This window comes from Polypterus senegalus, chromosome 13 (assembly GCF_016835505.1).
Source record: "Polypterus senegalus isolate Bchr_013 chromosome 13, ASM1683550v1, whole genome shotgun sequence".
Classification (NCBI taxonomy): domain Eukaryota; kingdom Metazoa; phylum Chordata; class Cladistia; order Polypteriformes; family Polypteridae; genus Polypterus; species Polypterus senegalus.
The window spans coordinates 116,671,962-116,699,443 of NC_053166.1; the positions used below are offsets into that span (position 1 = coordinate 116,671,962).

The following is a 27,482-nucleotide window of genomic DNA, read 5'->3' on the forward strand; positions in this document are numbered from 1 at the left end:
CAAACATTTTTTTGGCTGAAAGTCCTCATTGTTAGTGTGTCAGAGAGAAGATGTGCAGCTTTGTTCATAATGGTTCTCAGTTTTGTTTTAACTCTCTCCTTGGCTACTACTGTGCATGCATGTCTTTGAGAATGGAATTAAAAAAAAAGAGCACCTGTAGAAAAGCCCATGCAGACATGAAAACACATATAAACCTAGGACTCTGGAGCTGTGAGGCAGTGGTACAAAATATCTTGTAACTATAGTGACATCAGCATTGAAGAATCTCAAAAAGGGCTTAAATACTAAAATAAGTTATTAGCTTTGGAAAAATAATAGCACACAAAAAGGTGGCTGTTTAGGAGAAACACCTAAAACACACTCCTTTCATTATGAAAAAGCTAACAAAGCATATCAGATTCCAGTCTTTTTTTTTATTTTTCAAAATTGCATTTAATCTATAATAGTAGTTTTAACTTCTTTGGTAAAGTTTTGTGAGTGAATGTTATACTTCACTGCAGCCATTAAATTGCATGGTCGAATTCACCTGTCAATCTACATCCTCAACCTCATCTATGCTCACACACACTAAACAATGATGAAAACAATGAAAATCCAGGTACAGGCCGCTAGAATGATGTCATTCTGCAGGTTTGGCAGACTCACTTTCAGTGCGAAAGAGGGGAGGCTAGCAACAAAAAATGATTGTAGACAAAACACCAGTTTTCAATTTTTAATCCATAATATAGATCTCAAATTTTACTATTTTGCATAGTTAGCCCATTGTTTATGTCAATACAATGTAATTTTCCCTCATTTTCATTTCTGTGCCAACTTTGCAATGCAGTAGGTTAAAAAGGATGGTGCACGAAAAACCGAACCATCTCTGAGCAGCTGGCTCAAGATATTATACAGGCGGTGCTGTTGCGATTGCAGAGCCTCGTTGTCACGACGGGGTCAGCAGCCCCAACTGTGCATTAGTAAAGAAGCTGTGAGCCAGTGGGTACTCCATCTTTCAACAGGATGGAGCGACATGTCACACTTCTCACGAGTCACTTTCTCGAATTCACAACATCAACACAGAGGAACGAACTGTCAGCAAAGCTTTGTGGCCACCAAGATCACCGGACCTATCCCCTTGAGAGTTTTACCTGTGGGGCAATCTGAAGGGAAAAGTGTATGTCAATAATCCAGAGACATTAGAGGAACTCAAGGACAATATTTGGAGTGAAATTGGAAAACTTGAAGCGGCTGAGCTGCGTCGTGTCTATGACAATATGATGTGGCATGCAGAAAAGTGTATTGACGCAGAAGGAAATCATTTCCAGCACCTCTTCTAACCAGTAAGCAGAAAAAAGCCAAGCAAAATAACACCCTAGTACTACAGACATACAAGACACCGAAATGTACCGCTACTACATGGAATGTCATTTTGCTTGGCTTTTCTCTACATTCATAATGGGTAACTTGGTACAACACCCTAGTACTATAACCAGTAAGTACAAATTTTTGTATTGCATATCTTTTGTTTCGTGTACCGGCTAAGAAACGTACGCCAATGTTGGAGTCGGAGATGGTCCGGTTTTTCATGTGCTACCCTGGTAGTTAGTGTAAAATGTACAGTCGCACATGTTTGGGCCCATAACAGCAGTGTGTGTAAATGAAGTGACTGATGCACTGCAGCTCATAGCTAATCTCGCTTTTCAGGCCCTTCAAGAAATCTCGGCTAAGGCTCTTGACACCAGGATGGTGGATCTGAAAAATCCTATAGCTCTGGAAAAGCTCTTAGTAGTCCATGGGGGAACATGCAAGGTGATAGGACAAAAATGTTGCTCCTATATTCCAGATTTTTACCTCTGACTTGGTCTATAAAATACTCTGCAGCTGACCCAGTTTTTACCAGTGATGGGACAGAAGAACTGACTATTGACTGGTTCACTGATGTTCTTTCTTTCTGATCAGCTGGACTAAAAGCCATATTTGTTATTTTAATACTTATTGTCATTATTACCTTATGCTACTGTATTTGTAAATGTGCTATGCAAGCTTTATTACTTTTTATCTATACTAATAAAAGGCAAAGCCCTCACTGACTGTCTGACTCACTGACTCATTGACTGACTCACTCATCACTAATTCTCCAACTTCCTGTGTAGGTAGAAGGCTGAAATTTGGCAGGCTCATTCCTTACAGCTTACTTACAAAAGTTAGGCAGGTTTCATTTCGAAATTCTACGCGTAACGGTCATAACTGGAACCTACTTACGTACATATATACAGCCAGCGGAGTTGCGTCCCTCATCGTCATGCCTCCCACGTAATTAAGTGCCTGCCCATATAAGGGCCTTCCGTCAGCGGCGATCCAATAGACATGCTGCTGCTAAATATTCGCGGGTGAAGGACTGTGCTTATGCAAACGAAGATGAGATGGTCAGGGATAGACTAGTGTTTGGCACAAACTCAGTGAAAGTGCGAGAGAAACTTTTAAGTGCTGGGTCTTAGCTAACATTAAATAAAGCCGTGGACATCGCAAGATCGCACGAGATAGCACAAGCACAGCTGAGAACCTTCAATGCATGTACTCTGAGCAGCTCACGTGAACTGACTGTGAACGCAGTAAGCAGAAAACAAGCAAGAGCTCCAAAGAGCGCTGAACAAAAAACGCATTACACAATTGAGAAGGCAGCAAAAGAATATGAAGCGAGTGACGCATACAAGCATATTCATAAGTGCAGCTACTGCGGAAACAAAGCACGGTGTAAACCTTAAGTTTAAATTAGGTTCATAGACAAGCTGCTGCTGGCGTTTGTCATGCCTAAGACGAATACGATATTCACGAGATACAAGTTTACTGAGAGGATGCAGGGTATAAACAAGACTTTTGATCACTTTGTAACGGAGTTAAAATTGCTGGTGAAGGACTGTGCTTATGCAAACGAAGATGAGATGGTCAGGGACAGAATAGTGTTTGGCACAAACTCAGCAAAAGTGCAAGAGAAACTTTTAAGTGGCGGGTCTGAGCTAACATTAAATAAAGCCGTGGACATCGCAAGATCACACGAGATACTCGCGAGATACATGTTTAATGAGAAGACGCAGGGTATAAATGAGACTTTCGGTCACTTTGTAACAGAGTTAAAATTGATGGTGATGGATTGTTCTTATGCAAACGAAGATGAGATGGTCAGGGATAGAATAGTGTTTGGCACAAACTCAGCAAAAGTGCGAGAGAAACTTTTAAGTGCCGGGTCTGAGCTAACATTAAATAAAGCCGTGGACATCGCAAGATCGCACAAGACAGCACAACCACAGCTGAGAACCTTCGATGCATGTACTCCGAGCGGCTCACGTGAACTGACTGTGAATGCAGTACGCACACAAAAAGCAAGACCTCCAAAGAGCGCTGAACAAAAAACGCATTACACAATTGAGAATGCAGCAAAAGAATACGAAGCGTGTGACGCATACAAGCATATTCATTAGTGCAGGTACTGCGGAAACAAAGGACAGGGTGGAAAAAGTCAATGTCCAGCTAAAGAAAGGCAGTGTAAAAATGTGGTAAATTCAACCACTTCGCTAAAGTTTGCAGGACTGGGAAAGGTAAACCCGTGCATGCAGTGTGTGATGTCTCAGATAAAGAGGAAGACAAGCTGTTTATTGAAGCAGTAAGAAAGGAACAACCCTTTAAATCTGAACAAGCCTTTGTATACATATCAATAGGAAAGCAAGGTGTAAAGCTTAAGTTTAAATTAAGTTCATAGACACGCTGCTGCTAAATATTCACAGGCAAATCCACAACTTAATACCGGGAATGCCTGTTAAATATCTTAGATTCAAGGTAATTGAAGGTAATTTTTGCAAGGTTAAGCCTGATAAACATTGAGTTCAACAGAGGACACCAGCGAACAGAGCAGAAAACATCCTGTAGTCAACAGTTGTAATTTAGTCATTGCCTTCTGTGTGCTGCATGTCATGTCCACAAATTCTTCCTCCATCCTGTAAATGGCTCTGTGAATTTATTTTTGATAAACAGAAGATTTACTACCACCATAACTAGTACTACTAGAGATTAAGAGGAGCCAGTTGAGGTGGTTTGGGCTTACAAGGAGGATGTCCCCTGGCTCCTCTCAAAGGGGATTACTAAGTACAGAACACGGGGAGAGGAACCTGGGGAGGACCCAGGACATGCTGGAGGCAATATCAATTCCAGACTGGCCTGGGGAAATCTGTGAATTCTTCAAAAATGTGCTGAGGATAGGGTGGCTTGTTCTGTTCAGGATAAGCGAGTGAATGTTAAATTAAGTGAGTTGTCATTGTTGCTAGGGACATGTGTGGTATGTCATGGCCACCATATTGTACGAGTGAGACTGACCAACCAAGTAGTGTTGACAGTTCTTCATCAGAGAAACTATTTCTTAAACAAGTCAGTTTTGGTATCTTGAAATTTTAACTTTGGACTGTTCATAAATTTAAGAGCTGTTTGACACTGTCGATTTATTGAAGTTGTTTTGTTTATTATATGTTTGTCTGCATTATTAATGGAGAAAGCAAAGAACAATAAACCTCCTTTGTGTTAGACACGGGAATCACTCGGGCTGTAAAGACAGTGCTAAAAGCGTTAGTCTCAAGTATCACTCAGGCAACTGCATAGACGTGTCTCGCGTAAATGTCTGACCCGAGGATTACTCGGGCTGTAAAAGTGCCAACAGCGTTAGTGGTGAGCTTTATTCAGGAAACGATATAGGCATGTCTTGTATAAGCAACAGGCCTGAGTGTTATCCTGGCAACGGTATAGACACGTCTTCTTCTAGCGTCATAACGGCGTCTTGTAAGAAATGTTTTTCAGCAGCCCAGGTGTTGCATGCACTTGACAGTGATATGAGCAGTGATGACGAAATGAATCTGTCTTCAGTCAGTGCAAATGAAACGGACAATGAAATTGAAAGTGATTCTGGTCAATTGCACATGTGCAGTGTGCTGTTCATAACCCGATCAATCTGGAAAGAAAATCCGCAAGGAATTACAATACTCTTGTCCTGACTGTGATGCCGGATTGTGTATTTCACTGTGCTTCAAGACATACCACCAGTATTAATATATTATTATTATTATTATACTTTCTACAGTTCAGACTTTGTACTTTTAGTGTTTTGCATATTTTACAGTAGAAAGGTCAGATTTAATAAATATGTAATTTTTCGAGCCACAAAATCCAACATTTAATGCATGTTTTTTTGGAGGAAACCCCTAAGGAGGTTAAAAGTGGTATTTATTTAAAGTGTTTTGTAATTGACATTTATTTGATTGTTACTATATGATTCTCTTCTCTTGGCTTTTTAATCTCAACCACTCCAAAAACTGATAAGAGGAATTTTGAAATCTAGAGGACCATATGATTATCACAGGAAGGACATTTTACTATAAAACTACAAATATGCAGGGATTACAGTATATCACCTATTTCTATTTCTTTTAATGGCTCAAATTTCAGTACGGACTAACTCTACAGAGGCATACCAACTCTTACCCGACATTCAAGCCCTCAAATCAAATCTTCTCTTAAACTCAAAGAAATGTTCAGAGTTTCTTTCTGATATTTTACTTATTAGTAGCTTTGAGATTTTTGAAATAAAGAAAGAAATAAAAAGAATGTCTGTCTCGGGAACTTTTGAGAACAAGACAGCAAAAAAAGGGCCAAAGCCAGGAGATCAAAAATAGCAACTGAAATCAGAGTGTGAGACAGCAATCGAAGTCAAAGGGCACGAGCAACAAGATCAAAAGCTGAAAGATACTCAGATGAAGAACACTGGAAAAGGTCTTTGAAAGTTTTTCGGTATATGCATATCTTATATGGAAGAGAACCCCCCCAGCCAACCTTTTATCCTACTGCACTGATTACCAACTGGTCACAACCTCTGAGGCCATGCTCCTAGAAATGCAGGTGATGGAACTAATGATGGGTGCCCAAAATGGTGTCCAAGATGTTATAAAAAAATACACAACTCTTAAATTATTAGGAAAACCGAACAGATAATGACAGGAAAGGAATAAATAACTTCAAAAGCCCCCAATTCAAGCAAGGTCATGCCACTTAACTATTAAATATGAGTAAAAAGCAAAAACAAATCATAACAGCCTGGCGTTTCAGATACCATGCAATGTGGATATTCTGTGACGCTTTTCCCTGCATATCATAGTCCATTATAGCACATTAAACCCCAAAAGTGAAGACTGACCTTCAGTCGCATCTTACGCACCTTGCTTGCTGGGTTTGATGCTGACAGGCTGGAATCCAGTGGTGAGGATGGAGGAGTCAGCAACATCAGCATCCAGTCCTTCCTTCTTTCGTCGGTATACAAGTATGACCACAATGAGTAGCAGCACAAGGCACAGGGCCACCGCAATAATACCCACATACAGAGCAACATCTTCTGGACCAGAAGCAGCTGTAAGACAGAAGCAACATAATGTAAGCAAACTCTTTGTTTAATAATTCATCATTTCCCCCTTTTCATATAGGGTATGTTGTCTCAAATGTTCGAGATGCCGAAGAGAAATGCAATGAATTTAAAATGATTGTCAAGTTGCTGAACATAGTGAACACCACCGAAAAGCCAACACAGCCAGCAGCCTCCACACTGTTTCAAAAAATGCATCCTGCATTAATCCACCCGCTGATGTTCTCACGGATATCTAATCATTGCCATCCAGAAAATGCAAAAACTGAAAAGGAGGGTACAGCTCAGGAAGTGTGTTTCACCTATTCCACAAGCCCTCTGGGACTTGCAACTCCCAGTAGCCCGACACATCCAACCATAACCAGACCCAGAGCCCACCAATAATTAGGTACACTTCTGCACATACTCTGTTGGTAACACACAATGAATGTAGCAGGTGAAGGTCTCAAAAAGCAGGATTATGTAGAGAGGTATACAAATGTCTGCAAATACCTCATCCATCTAAAGCAGCATGAAACTCCTGGAGCTGTGTATGTCTAAGGTCTCACTATTTTCTATTGTTTTGTGATGATGAAGTTTTATATTTGTAGTTATTACTGTAAATACATAAAATCCCCTTCCTGTTGTAAGTTTCTGCTTGATATCCAAGAAGGTCCTTGTAAGAGCCATTTTTGTTCATGCTTTAGATCAGAGTTCTCAAACTCTGGTCCTGGAGGGCCGCAGTGGCTGCAGGTTTTTATTCTAACCCTTTTCTTAATTAGTGACCTGTTTTTGCTGCTAATTAATTCCTTTTCCTTTCATTTTAATTGACTTGTTTTTTAAGATTTGTTTCCATGAATTTCTTCATCGTTTCTGTGAATTGTTTCATTTCTTTTCATAAATGGCACCCAAACAGAAATGAAATCTGAAGTTAATGAGCCAATAGAAGACCAACTAAGTCAGGGCCTTAAACTCCAACCAATTTCACTCCAACCAGTTGCTTAATTAGGCGACAATTCTTGTTGTTAATTAAACCCGCTCTTTAATTCAATGGCTTGTTGCTGCTCTCATTGTGCAATGGCATACATTTCTGAAACTGTTGATTTTTTCTTTTCTAAGAGCACTGTTAAAGTGTTTTGGGGACCTGAGCAGATGAGCATTCCTGAGACCTTCATCTTTCTTTATTTTAGTTACTGTATGATGGTCACAGTTTGCTGGTCATGTTTTGGTTCATTTTGTTTCTCATTATTGTTTGGTTGCTAATTAAGGAAAAAGAAACAATTAAGTGGTCTGAGTCTTCAAGAGCAAGGCAATTACAATTAATTCAAAAGAAGTTAATTAGGAGCAAAAACAGGTCACTGATTAGGAAAAGGGTTAGAATGAAAACCTGCAGCCACTGCGGCCCTCCAGGACCAGAGTTTAAAGACCCTGCTTTAGATAGTTCTGAAAGAAATGTGTTACTTTATTAGGTATAGTTTTTCAAGCCAGTGGCATTTTTGTCATGACAGTTATGGTGGGGCCATACTAGAAGTTTCCTTTATGTGTACAGTACAGGCGTCTCTAACTTTCCTGACTAATAACTGGGGTGGAGTGGCGGCTCTCTCTCTAAAGGATCTGGGCTGGTAACTCAAAGGTTACCGGTTTGAATCCTGGCAGCGACAGAAGGAATGCTACTCCGTTGGGCCCTTAAGCAAGGCATGCAACCTACAAATGCTCCAGGGGTTCTGTACAAATAGCTGACCCTGTGCTTTGACCCCAAAACTCTCTGGAGAGTAAGTTGGGGTATAAGGAAAAATGACAAATCCCTAATTCAAGAAATTGTTTTTGGAGAATGACGGATTAAAAAAATAATAATACTCGTCCTTCTTTTGCTAATGGCTAGCAAGTTCATTCACATTTTATGTCACAAAATAATCAAACAAGGGGATGTATGTGCCTGGTCTTTCTCAGTTATCATCAGATTGTTGTGATACCGTCTGACATCATCATCATCTGACAAAATACAGCAATTTAAATGTTAAGTAACCTTGCAACCACCTGCTGCTCATGAAAATCTATTACCTATGACCTGCTTAAGTTCAAATAGCGACACTTCAAGCTTTGAATCAAATGAGACTGAGGTGAAAGAAGGACAAACGTTGAGCACAGGACATGAAGTGTCCTGTAAAAGAGCTAACCACCACGTGGCTATGTGTTTTCAGAATAGTGCGAGGCTGGCAAACAATGGACACAACAATTTTCTGCATACGTGTTCTTTCCACACCAAACCTCCATGTTTCTTTGAAAAAGAGGCATCAAACTGCTGGCTTCTTTTCCTTTAATTGAAAAGGCTCCCTTGCTGGCTTTTTCAAACTAAGCTCTGTCAGGTGGTCCTTCTCAGTGGTGGGTGAAGATCAAGACACTGCTCAGTCTCATTGGTCAATGTAATGAGATGAAAACTGATTGGCGCTTTTTTTTTTTTCACTGTGGCCATCTTTAAGGGAGCTAATGCTACTATACCTTCTGTACGTCTTCAATGATTTGCACTGCATAGTGTTGACTGAAAAAAACGTGAACCATAAGTGTAAACGCATGATTAAAAAATTTTAAAAAAAGAAGGCGATGATTTTAATACCAAGAATAAGGGTCTGTAGCCAGCCTTCAAGACCTATCACTAAACTGGAAAGTTTAGGTTAGACATGTTCACACAGTCAACTGTAAGGTACCATCGAGAATATTCTGACCAGCTGCATTACAGCCTGGCATGGAGGTTGCAGCATGTCTGACTGCAAGAGATTGCAGAGAATAGTGAGGTCAGCAGAGAAGATTATCAGGGTCCCTCTCTCTTCTTGGCATTTCATGTTCTCCAAGCGCTGTTTTGGCATGGCCTGCTCCATTGTGCAGGACCTTTGCCACCCCTTTCATGGATTCTTCATTCTTTTGCCATCTGGAAAAAAATACTGCAGCCTATGAGCCAGATCTGTCAGGTTATTTGATAGATCCCCCAAAGGCTGTCAGACTCCTCAACACATTGAGACCCCCCAATGATCTTCCACACTATCTTAACATCTCTGATTCTGATTTATGCACAAGTCCCTTTATTTATCATGTCATAACTTTAGTCACTGCATTTATCTGTGGAACTTGCATTTAATTTGTAATTGTGGCAGTTAATTGTACCGGCATATATCCTGTTTAAACAATATGTTGCTTGGTTTACTCTATTTGTGCACACTGTCTTGTCTCATTTGCAATATGTGAACCCTGAGCTCCATCACTTTGTCTCTATGTATACTTGAACATAGTTGAGGCGGTAATAAAGCTTACTTTGATATTGATTTGTCGATTTGTTACTTGTAGCTGTACTCTTTTTTTACCTTATAATCAAGTTATCCTGGATATAGTTGTTGACAGTCAATGTGCTTAAATAAAGTTGTCCTTTCAAATTGAAAAAAAATCTTGAGTGTCAATAGAGTGAGCCCCAGGAGCCAGAAGCAGGCTTGTAGCGCCCGACTTGAAGCAGGACTGGCTCCAGGACAATGTCTGAAATGTGTGTCTGAAATTCTGATGGGAGCAGTGCAACTAACTTACCCAGGTGAAACTTTATAGGGACTGAGTAAAACATGAAGTAACAATGAATAATCACAAGTGAAATTTAGTATTATAAAATCAGTCGGATGAATTAATTAATTGGTATTTCATTATGCTTTTAATAACCGCAGATGAAAGGAGCAGATTCAATATACTTGAATAACCCAAGGTGTGCTAAAGAAAGGACTCACACACACAAGCACTAGACAATAGAATGAATGTTTACTAACTCTTTTTGATGGTAACTTGGTCTAACTTCCACTGCTGGCCTTGGAGACCCCGGATAAAATTATTTAAATCTTCTCAGTGGAATCACCAGCTTTGTGAGCCGTCCTCACCGTGCTGTCAATCTTCTCATTTTTTTCAGTGTTGTTCAGCTCAGCTCCTTTTATGCCACTACGGCACACATGGCTCTTCCCCCTGCAGATCCTCACCCATACTTTTCTTCACTGTTACAGTATTTATAAATATTAATGCAAGATTGCCCTGCCCAGGGTTTGTTTCCTGCTATGCGCCCTGTGTTGGCTGGGATTGGCTCCAGCAGACCCCGTGACCCTGTAGTTGGGATATAGTGGGTTGGATAATGGATGGATGGATGGATTAAGGCAAGATACATATGCTTTACGTGGAAGATTAATTTATGAACCAAAGCTCTAATCACTTACTAAACACACAGGGCAGTCTCACAATAAAGATAAAATCAACAGCAGGTTCTGATCAACAAACACTGAGAAATTGCTCCAAAAGATTTCTAAATTACAGAAGCTGCTGGTTGCAATTCTTTTTGCAGTTTTGAAATATGGAAGAGAATATGGAAGAGAGTTGATGTGAGCTGGACAGATAAGCACGCAGGCTGCACTGAATCCATATGCCACAAGTTAAATATATGAAAGTGTTAAAAAATCTTTTTATCCAAAACTGATAGGACAATGTCCCCTATTTGCTCGCCTCAGAAAAGGGCCTGGTTTAAAATCAATTTCACATTCTACAGAAGCATTATTTTTCTAGACGTGAAATGACATATGAGAGAAAATTAGAAGAAATTGCTTAGGAAAGCAAATTTAGGTGTTTATGTAAACTGTTTAATAATAAGATAAATTACTGCTGGCTGGGATTGGCTCCAGCGGACCCTCATGACCCTGTATTAGGATATAGGGGGTTGGAGAATAACTAGCTGACTGAGTAAAGCTTATTACCTTTTTGGAGTGACATCAGGTATGGATATGTCTCACTAGACCTTGATGCCAAAACGCGCCTAACACAAACTGCTATTATTAATAGCTCACCTCAAAGTTAACATGTAAATGGAACACTTTAGTTTACAGCTTCTTGTAAGCCAGTGTGTATTTTTTGTTTGCAAATGGCAAGGTGTAAAGGCATAAAGATTTACAACCTTTAAACATGTTATTGACAATGTGAGTGTACAGTTGAATATCTTGTGTTATGCATAATACACAATGCTCAAACCTTTGCCATCTCAGTAGGAGTACAATTTTTGGAAACAATAAAGAAACGCAGCTATAATCCTAACCTGGCCAATGAGTGAGAGTACTTCCATCGTCCCTATAAGTGCTTAAACCTGCATCACACCTCTTGTTTTGGCAAGTGGCTGGAAGGGGACAAACCCTGGATGTCAGTGGCCTGTAAGTGGATGAATCATTGCTAACTGCCTACTCAGCTTACAAAACCTGTGGGTAGATGTCTCAATGTTGTGGCCCACACTGCTGTGAGAACTTCATGGTTTATGGAACATAAATAATACAGAATTCCATTAAGTCCTTAGTCATGTCATTTCTATAGAACCCTATTTGTATCTCGCATTTTCACATCATCAGATTGTCACTGCACATTGAAAAACTTAACCCAAGGACAAAACTCACTGTGAACATCGAGGTGAACAAGGCAGAATGAAATCTAAACAGTTGCAAGGCCCATTGCTGCTTCCCAGAGCCACGCTAGCCTTCTTGTGAGTCCAGCAGGAGATAGCCTCTCATAAGCATGACACAAATTCAATTGACAACTGACAGGATTCATTAGGCGATGCCATCGCTCTTAGGCTAATTCATCAGGCCAGCGCTTGGTTTCTCTATCAAAGTGCCTTGCCTACAGTTAATGAAATTGCTGTAATTACATTCAGATAGACAGATGCTGTGAATTCATCGTCTTTATAATTTATCTGGCTTGTCTTTCACTTATCCCTTACTTATTTGCATTAAACCCCCTGGTGTTACTACAGGCTCAAAATACTTAATAGAAGAAGAAACAAAAGGAGAGTCCTGTCAATGAACAGAGCTTTAAACAATCAGATGAAATTTCTACATATTAAATGTACCTCTCAACTTGGTCAAAATTGTTTATAAAAGAATCATTTAAAATCCAGTTAAACAAATGTGTGAATGTATACATGGCCACAGTTAGCTCTGCCTCCTCAGGCTATACATTCTGGGAATACAGGGGACAGGAAAGCTGTTCTCGCTGTTATTCAGAAAGGGTCCAGAGGTGCATCACACAGGACATGCCGCAGAAAAAAGCAGAATGTAGAAAGGAAGTCGGGCAAGCAAAAGGGGGCTACAGAAGGGTCAAGATAATTGTCTTTTTGGACGCACCTTCAAGGGGGACATTTAAAGGAGACAAGCTGTGAGAAATGCTGATCTTCACTCTAGAAGAAAGAACTCTGCCTAAAAGGTGGCTCAAGGCATCCTTGAGGGAAATTATGCTGTTTGATCACTTTCTCTCTCTCTTTATACATACTATATATATATATATATATATATATATATATATATATATATATATATATATATATATATATATATATATCTATACTAATAAAAGGCAAAGCCCTCACTCACTCACTCACTCACTCACTCACTGACTCATCACTAATTCTCCAACTTCCCGTGTGGGTGGAAGGCTGAAATTTGGCAGGTTCATTCCTTACAGCTTCCTTACAAAAGTTGGGCAGGTTTTATATCGAAATTCTACGCGTAATGGTCATAACTGGAAGCAGTTTTCTCCATTTACTGTAATGGAGATGAGCTTCAACGCCGTGGGGGAGTTTCGTGTGACATCATCACGCCTCCCGTAATCACGCAGTACATAGAAAACCAGGAAGACCTCAAAAGCGCTGAAGAAAACATGCATTATATAATTGAGAAGGCAGCGAAACAATAAGAAGCGGCGAGTGACATATACAACCATATTCATGAGTTCTGCTACTTGAAACAAAGCACGATGTAAACCTACACTTTAAATTAAGTTCATAGACAGGCTGCGCTGGCGTTTGTAATTTAGTGCCTGCCCATATAAGGCCGTCCGTCAGCGGCAATCCAATAGCAAACTGCCACGGGTAAATATTCACGGGTGAAGGACTGTGCTTATGGAGAGGAAGATGAGATGGTCAGGGTGGTGTTTGACACAAACTCAGCGAAACTGCGAGAGAAAGTTTTAAGTGCCAGGACTAAGGTAACATTAAATACAGCCATGGACATAGCACGAGATGGCACCAGCACAGCTGGGAACCTTCGATGCATGTACACCGAGTGGCTCACGTGAACTGGCGCAGTGCACAGATAAAAGGCAACAGTTCCAAAGAGCTGAACAAAACCGAATTACACAATTGAAAAGGCAGCAAAAAATATGAAGCGTCTCATACATACAAGCATATTCATAAATCCAAAACAAAGCACACGTTGGAAAAAGTTAATGTCCCGCTAAAGGAAGACAGTGTAAAAAACCCGTGCATGCAGTGTGTCAGGTCTCAGATAAAGAAGAAGACGAGCTGTTTATTGATGCAGTAAGAAACGAATCGATGAATGAAACCTGTCATCTTTACAGCGATTGACAAACACGGAATGTAACTTGAACACAACACATCCTACAAATACGAACCTGATTGAAAGAAATAATGATAATCAAATCCTTGATGACAGCAACACTCAGTAACACTCACAAAACAAATACTGTATATTGACAGTCATGTTACGTTATTTTTAAAATGTTCCCTTTTCTTTTTCTAGCTTTTTTAACACACTACTTCTCCGCTGCGATACGCGGGTATATATATATGTATATATATATATATATAACCCGATCTACATACTCGAATAATGGATACTTTATTCGCCATCAGTGATTGTTTTGGTAAAGCCATACTCAGTGTATTCATTAGATGAGCGGTAAAAAAGTAAGGGCAAGGGAGGATGACTTATTGAGGCATGCAGGCTGTAGTCTTGCGTCAACTCTATCTGAATTGCGATCACATTTGAAAAAATATATCTTTTCAAGTTCTATTTAGTCCATATGTGTCAAACTCAAGGGCAGGGCCACATCCGCCCGGCGTAATTATATCCGCCCGAGATCATTTTATATACTGTATTATTGTTATTAAAGCCGGGTATATGAAGCGCTGGTAACACAATAAACTACAGATCCCATAATGCAGCGCTTCAGCTGCCTTGCCGAACAGTTACCGCGTTAATCAAGTCTACCTTAAGATGCTGCAAGTTATTGCGAAGCTAGCTCACACGATGCTGAAGAGAAAAGTTGATTCTGAAAATAGAGCCTTTAAAACCGATGGGAGGCTGAGTATATGTTTACTGAACCCGTGTGTCTCATTTGTGGAGCTAATGTGGCTGTAATTACAGAATTTAATCTAAGGCGGCACTATAAAACAAAACATCAGGGTAACCTGAAAGACCTGAATGCAATGCAGAAGATACAGAAAGCAGAAGAATTAAATAAGAATCTGACACTTCAGCGGACGTTTTACCGTGCACAATCACAAAGTGATTTCAATTGAGGCTGCTTTTATGGGAGACACAACCACTTGCCCCACTTTCCCTATTACCAAGTAATGTTAAACCAAGTCGTCACTACGGTGTTCCCAAATCGCACTTTGCTGATAAACTGGCGCACTGAGTTTGCACGGCGCTTTGGTGACTTTGAAGAACAAAAAGTCCGTCTACATGCGGCTCGAACCTTGTGCATGTTTGGTAGCACATATCTGTGTGAGAAGCTCTTCTCAGTGATAAAGACTAACAAAACAGCACACAGGAGTCGCCTCACTGATGAGCACCTGCAATCCATCCTGAGAATCTCCACAACACAGAACCTCACACCAAACAGAAACGAACCTGTTGCCAAAAAGATGCCAGGCGTCCAGCTCTAAAATGACATATGAGCAAAGACAACTGAATGATTTGATTTGTTATTGCTGAAAGGAACACATTTTATTTATATTTCTAGGTTTTGTTATGCAGCATGTTCATATTTGAATTTGTATAATTTTGACAGGATATATTTTTATGGAGAGCAAAATCTTTTGGGATATTTAAAATCTAAGTTTATTTTTTATAAAATATAAAATTACATAAGAGTAAAGAAATTTGAATGTTTGTTCTTTTAATGTTTACTTTATTTCTAACTTGTATAATTTAGACAGGATATATTTTTATGGAGAGCAAAATATTATAAGTTGTTTAAGGTTTGAGTTGATTTATTCAGGAATAATATTCCTGTCTGTTTTTACCATTCCTACCAAAGATATTTCTGTCGACTAAATAAAAATTCCTTCTATTTAAAATTTAAATAGAACTTGAACAAATCGATAGTTCATAATATCCACGCAGACTTGCGTAAGAGCGGGTGTCATCCGTTTTAACAAACAGCGTATTGCACTGATCTGAAATAGCTGTGTGTGTATATATGTAGATATGTATGTATATGTATATATATGTTTATATATGTGTGTGTATGTATATATATATATATATTTGTGTGTATATATGTGTGTGTATGTATGTGTGTATGTATATGTATGTGTATATGTATAGATATGTATATATATATGTTTGTGTGTGTGTGTAAATATATATATATATTTATATTTATATATATATATATATATATATATATATATATATATATATATATATATGACAACAACACTCATCACTCACAACAGTGACAAAACAATAACATTGACAATCATGTTACGTTATTTTCAAAATGTTTCCTTTTCTTTTCATTGCTTCTTTAACACACTACTTCTCCGCTGTGAGCGGGTATTTTATTTTATAGTATATATATATATATATATATATATTGTCACACACGTGCGCATGGGAGGCAGCTAAAGGGCTTGAGTGAAGGCAGTTCGGAGGCATGCCGGGGTGTGGCAGAGTGCACTGACTTTTTTTCTCCCTTGCCTGTAGACCATCCCCGGGGGATTTCACCTGGCTCTCCTGACATCACTTCCGGGACTGAGCCAATGGAAGTCGGCCACACCAGCTCCAGTCCCTCTGATGTCACATCCGGCTATGAACCAATGATGGAAGACCACGTGCCGGATCCATATGACCTCACTTCCTGTCTCCCCCTTTAAAACATGCCCCTTTTCCTTTGTTTCCTCAGTCTTGTTCTGGACTCAGTTGAATGCACTTCAGGGCTGATTATTTGATAAAAACGACCTTTTGCAGCCAGGATACCAAAATATACGGGTGGCTGCCCCAACCCTTTATCTGTCCATGTCTCGTTCTTGTGACAATATATATATACAGGTATATATATAAATATATACAGTATATATATATACACCCCAGACAGGAGGCCAGAACAGAAAAACAGAAAGACAGACAAGTCAGATGGCCAAACAAAGAAACAACTTTGTGCCCGGCCAGAGGAAGTAGTACTTGGACCAGTAGAAGCCAGATGTTGGGAGCAATTCTATCCCACATACAATAGGTGTCTTCTTGTGGCAGCCCAGACACCTGCAGGCATGCTTGGGAGCTGGAGTCTGGAATTGCAACATTGTTGGGGTCCCGGGGTGCCAATAGAGGGCATTGTCAGAAGAGGACCTCCCTATTTTCTATACGACCCAGAAGTGGTTACAGGAAGACACAACATGTCACAAAAAGCTCTCCCAGGTCAGGCTGGAAAAGAGGCCTGCCACCTTACATTGATTGAGGTAGAGATGGAAAGCAGTGGGCAACACTCAACGGGAAGAAGAAAGGAGGAAGAACTGGTCTGATTTATTATTAATTTAACTGATCTTTAAACAATGATTATTGTGTCAGTGTGTTGCATAAATAAGTACCTTTAATTTTATCCCAGAAATGTGCTGGGATTTAGTGTGACTATGGTTTTTGGGCTCAGTGATGCCCCCTGGTGGACAGAATATATACTACTCAAAAAAATTAGAGGGGAAACAATGAGATGGCCCCCAAAACAGAAATTATTTAACAGGATGAGGCCACTGACATTTTTCCCTCCTCATCTTCTCTCACTGTTTTTTTCCACTAGTTTTGCATTTGGCTCAAAGTCTCAAAGGCATGGAGAAGATTCCAGGAGACAGGCAGTTTCTCTAGGAGAGCAGGACAGGGCCGTAGAAGGTCCTTAACCCATCAGCAGGACTGGTATCTGCTCCTTTGGGCAAGGAGGAACAGGATGAGTACTGCCAGAGCCCTACAAAATGACCTCCAAAGGGCCACTGGTGTGAATGTCTCTGACCAAACAATCACAAACAGATTCATCAGGGAGGCCTGAGGGCCCGACATAATCTAGTGTGCCCTGTGCTCACTGCCCGGCACCGTGGAGCTTGATTGGCATTTGCCATAGAATACCAGAATTGGCAGGTCCACCACTGGTGCCCTGTGCTTTTCACAGATGAGAGCAGGCTTACCCCGAGCACAGGTGACAGATGTGAAAGGGTCTGGAGAAGCCGTGGAGAATGTTATGCTGCCTGTAACATCATACAGCACAACTGCTTTGGTGGTGGGTCAGTGATGGTCTGGGGAGGCATATCCATGGAGGAACGCACAGACCTCTACAGGCTAGACAACGGCACCCTGACTGCCATTAGGTGTTGGAATGAAATGCTTGGACCCCTTGTCAGACTCTATGCTGGTGCAGTGGGTCCTGGGTTCGTTCTGGTGCATGACAAAGCCTGGCCTCATGTGGAAAGAGTATGCAGGCAGTTCCTGGAGGATGAAGGAATTGATGCCATTGACTGGCCCCCACGCTCACCTGACTTAAATCAAACTAAACACCTCTGGGACATTATGTTTCGGTCCATCCAACTCCACCAGGTTGCACCTCAGGCTGTCAAGGAACTCAATGATGCCCTGGTCCAGATCTGGGAGGAGATCCTCCAGGACACCACCCGTCGTCACATTAGGAGCATGTAAAATGTTGTCAGGCATACATGCAAACTACTGAGTACAAGTTGCTGCGATTAAATTTTGGCAAAATGGACTAGCCTGCCGCATCTATTTTCACTTTGATTTTCTCGGTCTTTGAATTCAGCCCCTGTAGGTTGATAATTTTCATTACCATAAAACAATGTGGCATCCTTTACCCAGTCCATATCAGTATAGATATACAGCATGATTTTTTTTCCCATTGAGATAAAATTTGTTTTCAAAGTGTTCCTTTAATTTTTTTCAGCACAGACACACGCACACACACACACACATACGCACCCACACACATTCAAGTATATATAATTGTTATTATGGCCAATTAAATTGTTAACTTTGTAATGCTAAGTCATAAACAATACTTTTCATTCAAATGCAGTAACCTTCAGACTTGACTATGCAAATTACAAGAACAAGCTTACAATCCATGTTTATTTTTTTAGATTGCTCTCAACTTTTAAAGATGTATGTGTGATATAACTCATTAATCCCAGTTGCTCAGGGCATTTTTGAAGTCTCTCTGTTCACAAGCCTTCAACAACTTAGAGCTACGCTAAACAAGAGATGTGGAAGCAGGTAAGCTGATTCATTGTTTCTATTCAATGAATGCCATCCTGTATTTTAATACATTCTTTTTTATCATGGCGCCAGACAGCAGCACATTTGTCATATATTTCATGTAATAACTTTACTGTGCAGTACTCTATACATGTGACAGTACTACCACTATTAGTACATTTTACATCTATACCTACATTTCCTGATTAAGTCACTGACTGGCTGATATTTTGGACTATTTGCAGATGATCTAGGGAAGAATAGTTTTCACTAATGAAGCAATCCAGTGGTGTCTCAGTATTTAGGTCAACTAGATGTTGTCCAAAAATTACAATAAGTAGGGAACTCACAGGAATAATTTGATGTATTGTTGAAATGTTAATAGCAAACTCAACTTAGTTGACTGCAATCATATTTTTTCAATTTTTTCATGATATGCTCAATACAATTTCTTGTTTAGAAAAATACTTTTTTGGAGTATGTGAAAGTATCTTTGTGCCTGGCCTCATTAGACTATTCCCTAGTTGGCTGAGCAGGTCCTTTGATTCTGCTGTGGTCCCAGCATACCTTTGTTTAGGGGTTGGCATGTACAGACTGAACTTTTTAGTTCCACCTTAGGGTCTGATGATTGTTAGGTTTTCATTACACAGTTTATAGTGTGTGTGAACTTAAACATCTTGGTGTTTTGTTGCAGTTGGTTTCATTATCATGAGTCATGCTGGTTGTATAATACAATTTAGCACTTTGCTCATTGAACAAATATTAGAAATGTATTCATCATATTTTTGCTTTTGATGTTAATGCTGAGATATCTTTTAGTTCTGTTCTTTGGGCGGGGTAACTCTATGATAAAATTTTATGTTGATAGGTATTCATTGTGTTTTTATCACATTATTCATCACTTGTGCTGGTAGTCTAACACATTTTAAAATGCCATATCTCTCTTTTTCCCACTCACACCAGCAATCTTTACAGTTTCTTCCATGCTGCACCAATAATGTTCTTTTCTGCTGCATCTACTTCTTGCCATTCATGCCATCAGCCACCTCAGAACGTTTGCATGGAATGAGTGGCAACACCACTCTCCCCAACTCTCTGAGCTGAGTCCATCCAGACCTGTATCCTCCCTGAGACCACTGGCAGCCATGTCCCAAGAATAATGACTTTAAGCAGAGCAGCATGTCTGCTCTTTAAGTGCTTCACCATGTCTCTCTTGTTCTCACTCACTTTTATATTCACACTTGCACACATGCACCCTCTGAATGGCTTCTCAGGATGACTCTGCTGCAGCTCTCCAAAAATGTCATTGAATTAATCTCATGGCCCTAAAATCCAGAACAATCCAGCCTCACAGAAAAGTTAATCTAATTATGAAAAAAAATGGGAGAAAACCACATTTTTTAGTCGGAAGGGGCTATCTTATCACCAATCTATGATGGATGCAGAATGTAGCTTGCCTGACATATCTTGACTTTATTCATTTTTTGTTTGCAAATATATATTCAAAATAAAAATAGCAACACTGTAAGTTAGCCAGTCATTTTCCAACCTGCTTAGTCCTTAAAAGTGTTGTCGGGGTCTGCTGTAACCCATCCCAGCTAGCATAGGGCGCTAGGCAGGAAAGAAGTCATAATTAAAAATCTAAAGTTGCTATTAACTATAAAATTTTATAACATATTATCTTAAAAAATATAAGATATTTTACACTATTCATGGTTTACTTATATCCATTTTGAATGCATTGAAATGTGCATTTATTTGATTTAATTTTCTTATCTGGGAGCAAATTAGCATATTTTAATATCCTTTGAATTTCCATTTACAGTCTTCTGTAATTTAAACAGATTACATCACTACTGTCCTTTAAAAACAATCAGGACCATTGCACTCTCTCTATTCTGCATTGTTCTTTAGTTCATATCTAACTTGCACCTACACAATAATTATGTGAGAGTTTAAAATGATCACGCCAGTTCATAAGCCCATCATTAATATGATATAAAGGGCTCTGTTTCTGTATGTACTAACGTGATAAATGTGTTACTCATTCTATACAAAAAACTAAATGGCATGCAGAATAAAGCTCTTAACTGCTGCTGCTTAATATATAAATGCTAACTGTACAGATGGCAGGTGGAGACTTTACATTTCACTGTGGGATATATTAAGTGTTATAAGGTTATGTACTTTTCTGTAGTTGTATGATATTGGTAATCAGTGTAAGTGCCGCCTGAGTCTGTTCTCAGTGTGCAGCATTATATAAGAATACACTGAAATGAATTAAACGAATGGCCACCTGCTTGTTTTACCATTTGCAGGTGCCTCATAAATCAGCCTTATATTAAGTCCTATAAATAAATATACATGATTTTTCAGGGGTCAACAACTGTTTAATATGCTGGTCCTATTGCTTCCACAATTGTTTTTTTCCTGTCCTCTTTAAGTCATAATTCTGTCAAAACAAAGCACTTCAGAAGGAAAATGTGCAGTCTGTTGCATTAGAATATCTTTTCAGTATTTGCAAAATATATATATTTCTTTCTTAGAGGTCACATTTGATTTAGTATAATTCAATGTGTACAGTTCCAATGCTTGTCACTAGAGGGTGATGTGTTTATTTCAAATGATTTCTCTTGAAGCACCTGTTGAAGAAAGGAGCACAACTTTCTGGATAAAGCAGAACTTTGTTTGTATCGTTTTAAAAGTCAACCATAACAAAATTTCTTAATTTTTTTTTGTTAAAAAAATTTAAATAATAATAATATAAAAATATTTTTAAAATGTTACATATTACTTGAGTATTGAAAATGTATCTTGTCTTTTAATGCTTTGGTGTTTGCTTAAGAATATTTTGATAATTAATCTAAGTAGAACGAGTCTAAGGTATTGCTTGTTTTTGTTCATTGTTAGAGCCATTTTAAATCAAACGTGTAATGCAGAACTGTTACCATGGTTTCAAAAGCTGTGCTGCTGGCGCCCATTTATGAAGTCAGAACTGAAAGCTAACATGGCTGATTTTGGAAACATGGTTTTAGCTTTACAAACTTTGGATGACTGCACAAGAGCACTTCTAATATCCCCAGTTCCTAAGCCACACAAGCTATTCTCACTGTAGCCTCTCGGCTCTAATGGCAGAAGCATATGAGCTTCAAAAGCAGTTATCAGGGGCAATAAATAAATAAGGCGGAGGCTCTGTGGCTAAAGGATCTGTGCTGGTAACTCAAAGGTTGCCAGTTTGAACCCCGGCAGTGACAGAAGGAGTGCTACTCCGTTGGGCCCTTGAGCAAGGCCTTTAACCTGCAATTGCTCTGGGGTTGCTATACAAATAGCTGGCCCTGCACTCTGCCCCTAAAACTCTGAGTAAGTTGTGGTATTTCCTCTTGAGGATTAACACAATATACCAAAACAAAAGAGGTTTAATGTTAAAAAATGTCAAGTAGTCTTGGAGACAGGATGACAATATCATACCTAGATTAGCTTTATAAGATCAAAAAAGAGCTAATCAGAGAGAATGGAAGAGAGGGAAAGTCAAGACAACAATACTTAAAACAACGCAAGAAATGGGCTGCCTGGAAAGACTAAACTTCTAGCAGTACCAGGTTGTATGGTGTTCACGTTATTTTGATTTTGTTTATGGCATTTTTTATTTGAATAAGGCTTAAAAATGTGCAATTTGTTCTCCTTCCTGTCCTGGTATTCTATTGAATTGCCTAGGGTTATAGATGTAATAGAGAGGGTAAATATGGAAGTCCAACAGCTGTATGGGATTTAGGGTATTCTTTAAAGGTCTACATAATTAAGAGTATTAAGAGGAACAAGGTTAACCTAGGGCAAAACAGCACCTCATCCAAGGCTGGCTGGACCGTGACCATGGCCCTGCGGTGGGCTGGCACCCTGCCCAGGGTTTGTTCCCTGCCTTGCGACTTGTGTTGGCTGGGATTGGCTCCAGCAGACCACTGTGACCCTGTAGTTAGGATATAGCGGGTTAGATAATAGCTGGATGTATGGACGACCATGGCCACATTGTGAGCTTAAACTGAATAATGTTGGTTTGTAAAATTAATGGATGGATTCTTACCCTTAACCGTAACAAAATTATTATTTGTTTCTGTGGTAATAAGCAACAGTGAGCCTAGCCTCCTTTATCTGAGAGAAGGATGTTCTCTCATTTAGTTCCAGGGAGTTATTATGAAATATTTAGTTATTTGAGAGAAAAAATGTCATAAATAATCTTGAAAGAAATTGAATTTCCCTTTTTTTAGAGCAGTCTGATTTTGGCTCATTCATATTTTAAGCAGGTGTCAAGAGGTACAATTTTCAAAAAAAACAATTAGTCGTTTAACTTCAGACCCCCACTTTCCACATGTTCCCCATCATAATGGAAAGCATTATTGGATTGTTCTGTTTCATTTGCCATCTGCAAAGATGTTGAAAGGAACAATTCAAACTAATTAATTTACTAAATTGCTAGGAAGGGTGGGGTTATTTTGCAATTAATTTGCAGCAAACAGAGTTTTTATTTTTATTTCAGCTTGTTCTTGACAATAGTCTGGCCTTTAAATTTTTATCTTATATACACTGTAATAACCCCTATTTTAATAATCAAAAAATAATACTTTTTTCTTGTTTCATGAATTCAATTAATTTTTACAAACTATCATAATCCAAGTACAATACTCTTTTTCATTGGTAAATAATGAGATTTTTACTAAAATACCTTCATGTAGGATACAATTGCCAGCTACCTGCTATATTTTTTATCACATTAAGAAATGACAGGCTCAAACAAAATACAGTAAAAGGTAACAACTTTGGTGATGTGGACACAGATGGCTTCAGGGTATCTGACTCTTGTAAAAGCCACCTTTGCTGAGAAGCTAGTTGCGCCCGTGCTGCAGCAGCTTCTTCAGCTGTCTAACTGGCATGTCATGACTGGCAAATCTCCCTCATTCACTGGGCATTTTGACAACAGCGCTCTTTCAATTTTTCTAGTGTTTCATTTGTTCATCTTATCTGGATCTGGAGCATTGTTATCACTGAGTTCCAGACTTTCAAGATGATGGGCCAGTCCGCACTGATTTTGATTGACCCTAAGGCCAGTTTTATACTTCTCGTGACGTGACACATGCTCCAGCAGATGTACTGTTTATATTTGCACGTGTACTTTAAATCATTCGGGGTCATTTTTGCTAAATCGCTTGTAATTCGACCTCTCCAAATTAGAATCATTGCTGTTATTGAACTATCTGGAGTATAAACACATGTTTGGTCTCTTTGTAAAGGTAATATTCTCTAGTTTCACCCTTAGTAGTCAGAATCACTGTAGGTGTGACTGATCAAAAGTTATGCACATTAGAACTCACAAAAAAAAAGAATTTTTTTGTTCTCGCCTAAGTTTTTTTATGAAAATAAAGGAAAATAAAGCTGCAGTAGGTAGGTGGGGACAGAAACACACTATGTACCAACAGAATAACTTGTTGACTACTCAAATTTCAAATTTGAAAAGAATACCTGTAAAAATGACATTTTTTACACCAGTTTTTATGTGGGCATGCCCAGGGGCTTTTTAGAGGGACCATTATCCACATTTTGGAACATATGGAAAAAGTGTAATAACTTTTGAATGCTTCAACCCACATATATCAAAGAGGGCTCTACTGAAAGCTTACACCTAAAGGAATCTATATCTACACACAGTGTCACTCTATTAGTTATGGAAATTCATGTTCCATAATAAAAACAATCAAAAATACACATTTCTATGTAAAAATAGTCAATACAAGTTATGGGCCAAAAATATATTTATATTTTTTATTTTTTTTTTTTATAAAATGCACACAAACTATATATATTTCTTTTACAAACTGTTACAACACAGCTCAGCGTTTTTCCATGTGCCACTTGATGGCAGCAATCACTAGCAAGCAGAAAGCACAAGGGCGTGGCACGTCGCTCTCTCCCATTACACGCCCCGTGTGCCGGTTGAATACTTTCGCAACGCGTACATGCATCTATTATTTAATCGAGCGTTTATTTACGTTTAAACTTCTACTTTTATTCATATTTAAACTGCGAAAAAACTTGGCGAAATCACAATAAACAACCACGCACCAACTCTGCAGACTGGCACAAATGCCACCTTCACGCAGCTCATCGTTTTGTTTACAAGTTAGTATGGCAAGTTACATATCAAAATGCTCGGCTGCTCATTGGCTGTAAGTTTTGAGTGTCAGTCACAGTGTCCAATCAAACTGGTAGATTCTACCAGAGTTCAGAGCTATACGTAACTCTCAAAGCTTTCTGTGACACTGGTTGGCTATACAAGGTGCCAGTAAACCCCAGACCAGTCGTAATTGGCCAACTTAGGTGTCTTTTGGAAGCTAACACTTCCGTGTTTCATGCGGTAGCATGGTTATCGCCGACAGAAGCAAATTACGTCTAATATGAGCAATATAAGTGAAAAAAAATTACTTAGGTGGTCTCAAGTTATGAAACGCTTTCTGGAGTTTTGTCCCTTTGAGAATATATCGTGTGTTTTGGACCTAAATCGTTTTACTGGATTATATTCGCTGGAGCCTTACGGACACAATGGGATCAATACTGCTCGGAAATATTGATGTTTGACTTGCAGGGGGTCTTCAAAGGTAGGCACAGTCAACTCTTAAAAGTATGTACTTCTCTGTAAAAAGGCTTTAGTGTCAGTGCTGTGGTTGTTGTGTGTCAAAATGGTTTATATCATCGGAAAGACGAGACTTTGAAGTTTCATTTGATGGGTAGGGTGTCGAGATGCATGGCAGATGGGCATGCACACATTACTGTAACGTTTTTGAACCGCTGTTATGTCCCGGGACCGGTACGTGTGCGCGTTAAGAGGTTCTGGAAGATTCCAACAAGTGACAGTGTGAGATATCATCACGGTGAGAACAGGTTCAACATCGCTGTGTTGTGAATTGCCTGAAACATCCCTTAAATTCCGAGGAATGTTTAGTGTTTAGTGATCACATCCATCAATCCAGGGATGTGCCCATTCCAGCTAGCATTGGGCACGAGGCAGAAACAATCCCTGGACAGGGCATAAACTCATCATTAGATGAATACAAGCTCTCACATGTACTAGCGGCATTTTAGCATCACCAAATCCTCAGATCTGCATATCTTTGGAGGAAAACCACCAAGAAAACATGCAAACACCAGGCAGGGAACACCAGGGACATGACTCCCTGCGAGACACAGCGCAACCGTTCTGCCATTGTGTCGCCCCCATATGTGTAATTATTAACAGTATTCATTATTTAAACAAAGTTAATGATTTATTTGTAAAATGTAACATACATACTTTAATGCATTTCATCATGAAAGTGATATCAAGTATAAATCTAAGGATTCTAAATGTGCACAGAGTTGAAATGTCAAAAATTTAATGTGTTCTGTGTGGTGATCTATTGCTGCTTGCCATTGCTGTCAGTTCAAGAAGAAGCCCCAGAAGCGTGTAGAAATTAACAACTGGGACGTGTAGAAATTAACAACTGGGACGGTTTTAAGATGACGTTTACGACGGTCTACTTTAATGATAAAGTAAACTACGAGGTTAAAGTGGACATTTTGAGATTCAAGCTGAAATTTCCACTTTAATCACAAAATAAACCTTTTCACCATATTCTTATTTTTTTTCTCTATGGCTCAAATACGCTGCTGTACATTCTGATGCTGTTGTGAAGGTGCAAAAAAAAAACACAGCACAGAAGATGGTATGTGAAACGTTTAAAATGTATCATGTCATTACGTTGGGGAATATGCGATGCTATAAAATCACCACGAATGCATTTGTATGTCGCATTTCGTTTCACCACATTGAACCATTCATCAAACATCGATACACGTGCATCGATCCCAGATGATCCTCAAAGCGGCTTTCTGTCACATGTAGATAGTAAATAGAGACTCTGATGTCACATTCTGACTTTATCACACTGCACGTCCCGACTTCTTGCTGGTACTGCAACTCGCACACACGTCACATTAATTTCTGAGTACGTGCTCAGAGGACACATCAAATGAATGCTGGGAATGCGTGGCAGTCATGACGCATGCATGTATGTGTTCTGAGTGAGAAGTATAAACAAGCCCTAAGGGTCATGGTAAAATACGATACTTCATTGACTTCAGTATTTCCTGTTCTTTAATTTTGCAATTCATCCACATTTTCTGTTTGAAGTAAGAAATCTGGACAATGTACACATAATTGTAATGTAAAAGAATGATAATAGCAAAAGGCATTGCATTTTAAGACCCCAATTATGCCATCTGAATGTTCATTAATTAGCCATCATGGCCCTTTGAAAGTGGAATGTAAAACTGATTACAACTAGACCTGTAATGGTAAATGTAAAGTATATCTATATTTATATATATACTATATATATATATATATATTGTCAGGGATGCCAGGGGCCATGACCCGCCGGGACGCCAGGAGGGACCGGAAGAGGGTCAGAGCCCTGCCTGGATCACGGGGTTCGCCTTCGGGTTGCTTTGGGGACCACGGGTCAAGGGCATGGAAGCCTTCCCTGTAGGAGCCCGTGGTCACCGCCAGGAGGCGCCCAATGCCTTGGGACTTGTTTCCCAGCACTCCTGCCACACCAGGAAGTGCTGGGGAAGATTTATAACGCCGCCCGAGAGCAGCCGGGAGGACAGCCGGCACTTCCGCCACGCTGGGGCGTAACGAAGGAATGCCGGGAACA

General features: G+C 39.4%; 1 protein-coding gene across 1 annotated transcript in view; it reads right to left on the minus strand.

Moving 5' to 3' along the window:
- Positions 1-27,482, minus strand: part of unc5a (unc-5 netrin receptor A) — an 863,267-nt gene that overhangs the window by 96,271 nt on the left and 739,514 nt on the right. Inside the window, exon 6 of the mRNA XM_039774735.1 lies at positions 6,236-6,424. Coding sequence (XP_039630669.1) covers positions 6,236-6,424 — 189 coding nt within the window. The remainder of the gene's footprint in view (positions 1-6,235; positions 6,425-27,482) is intronic.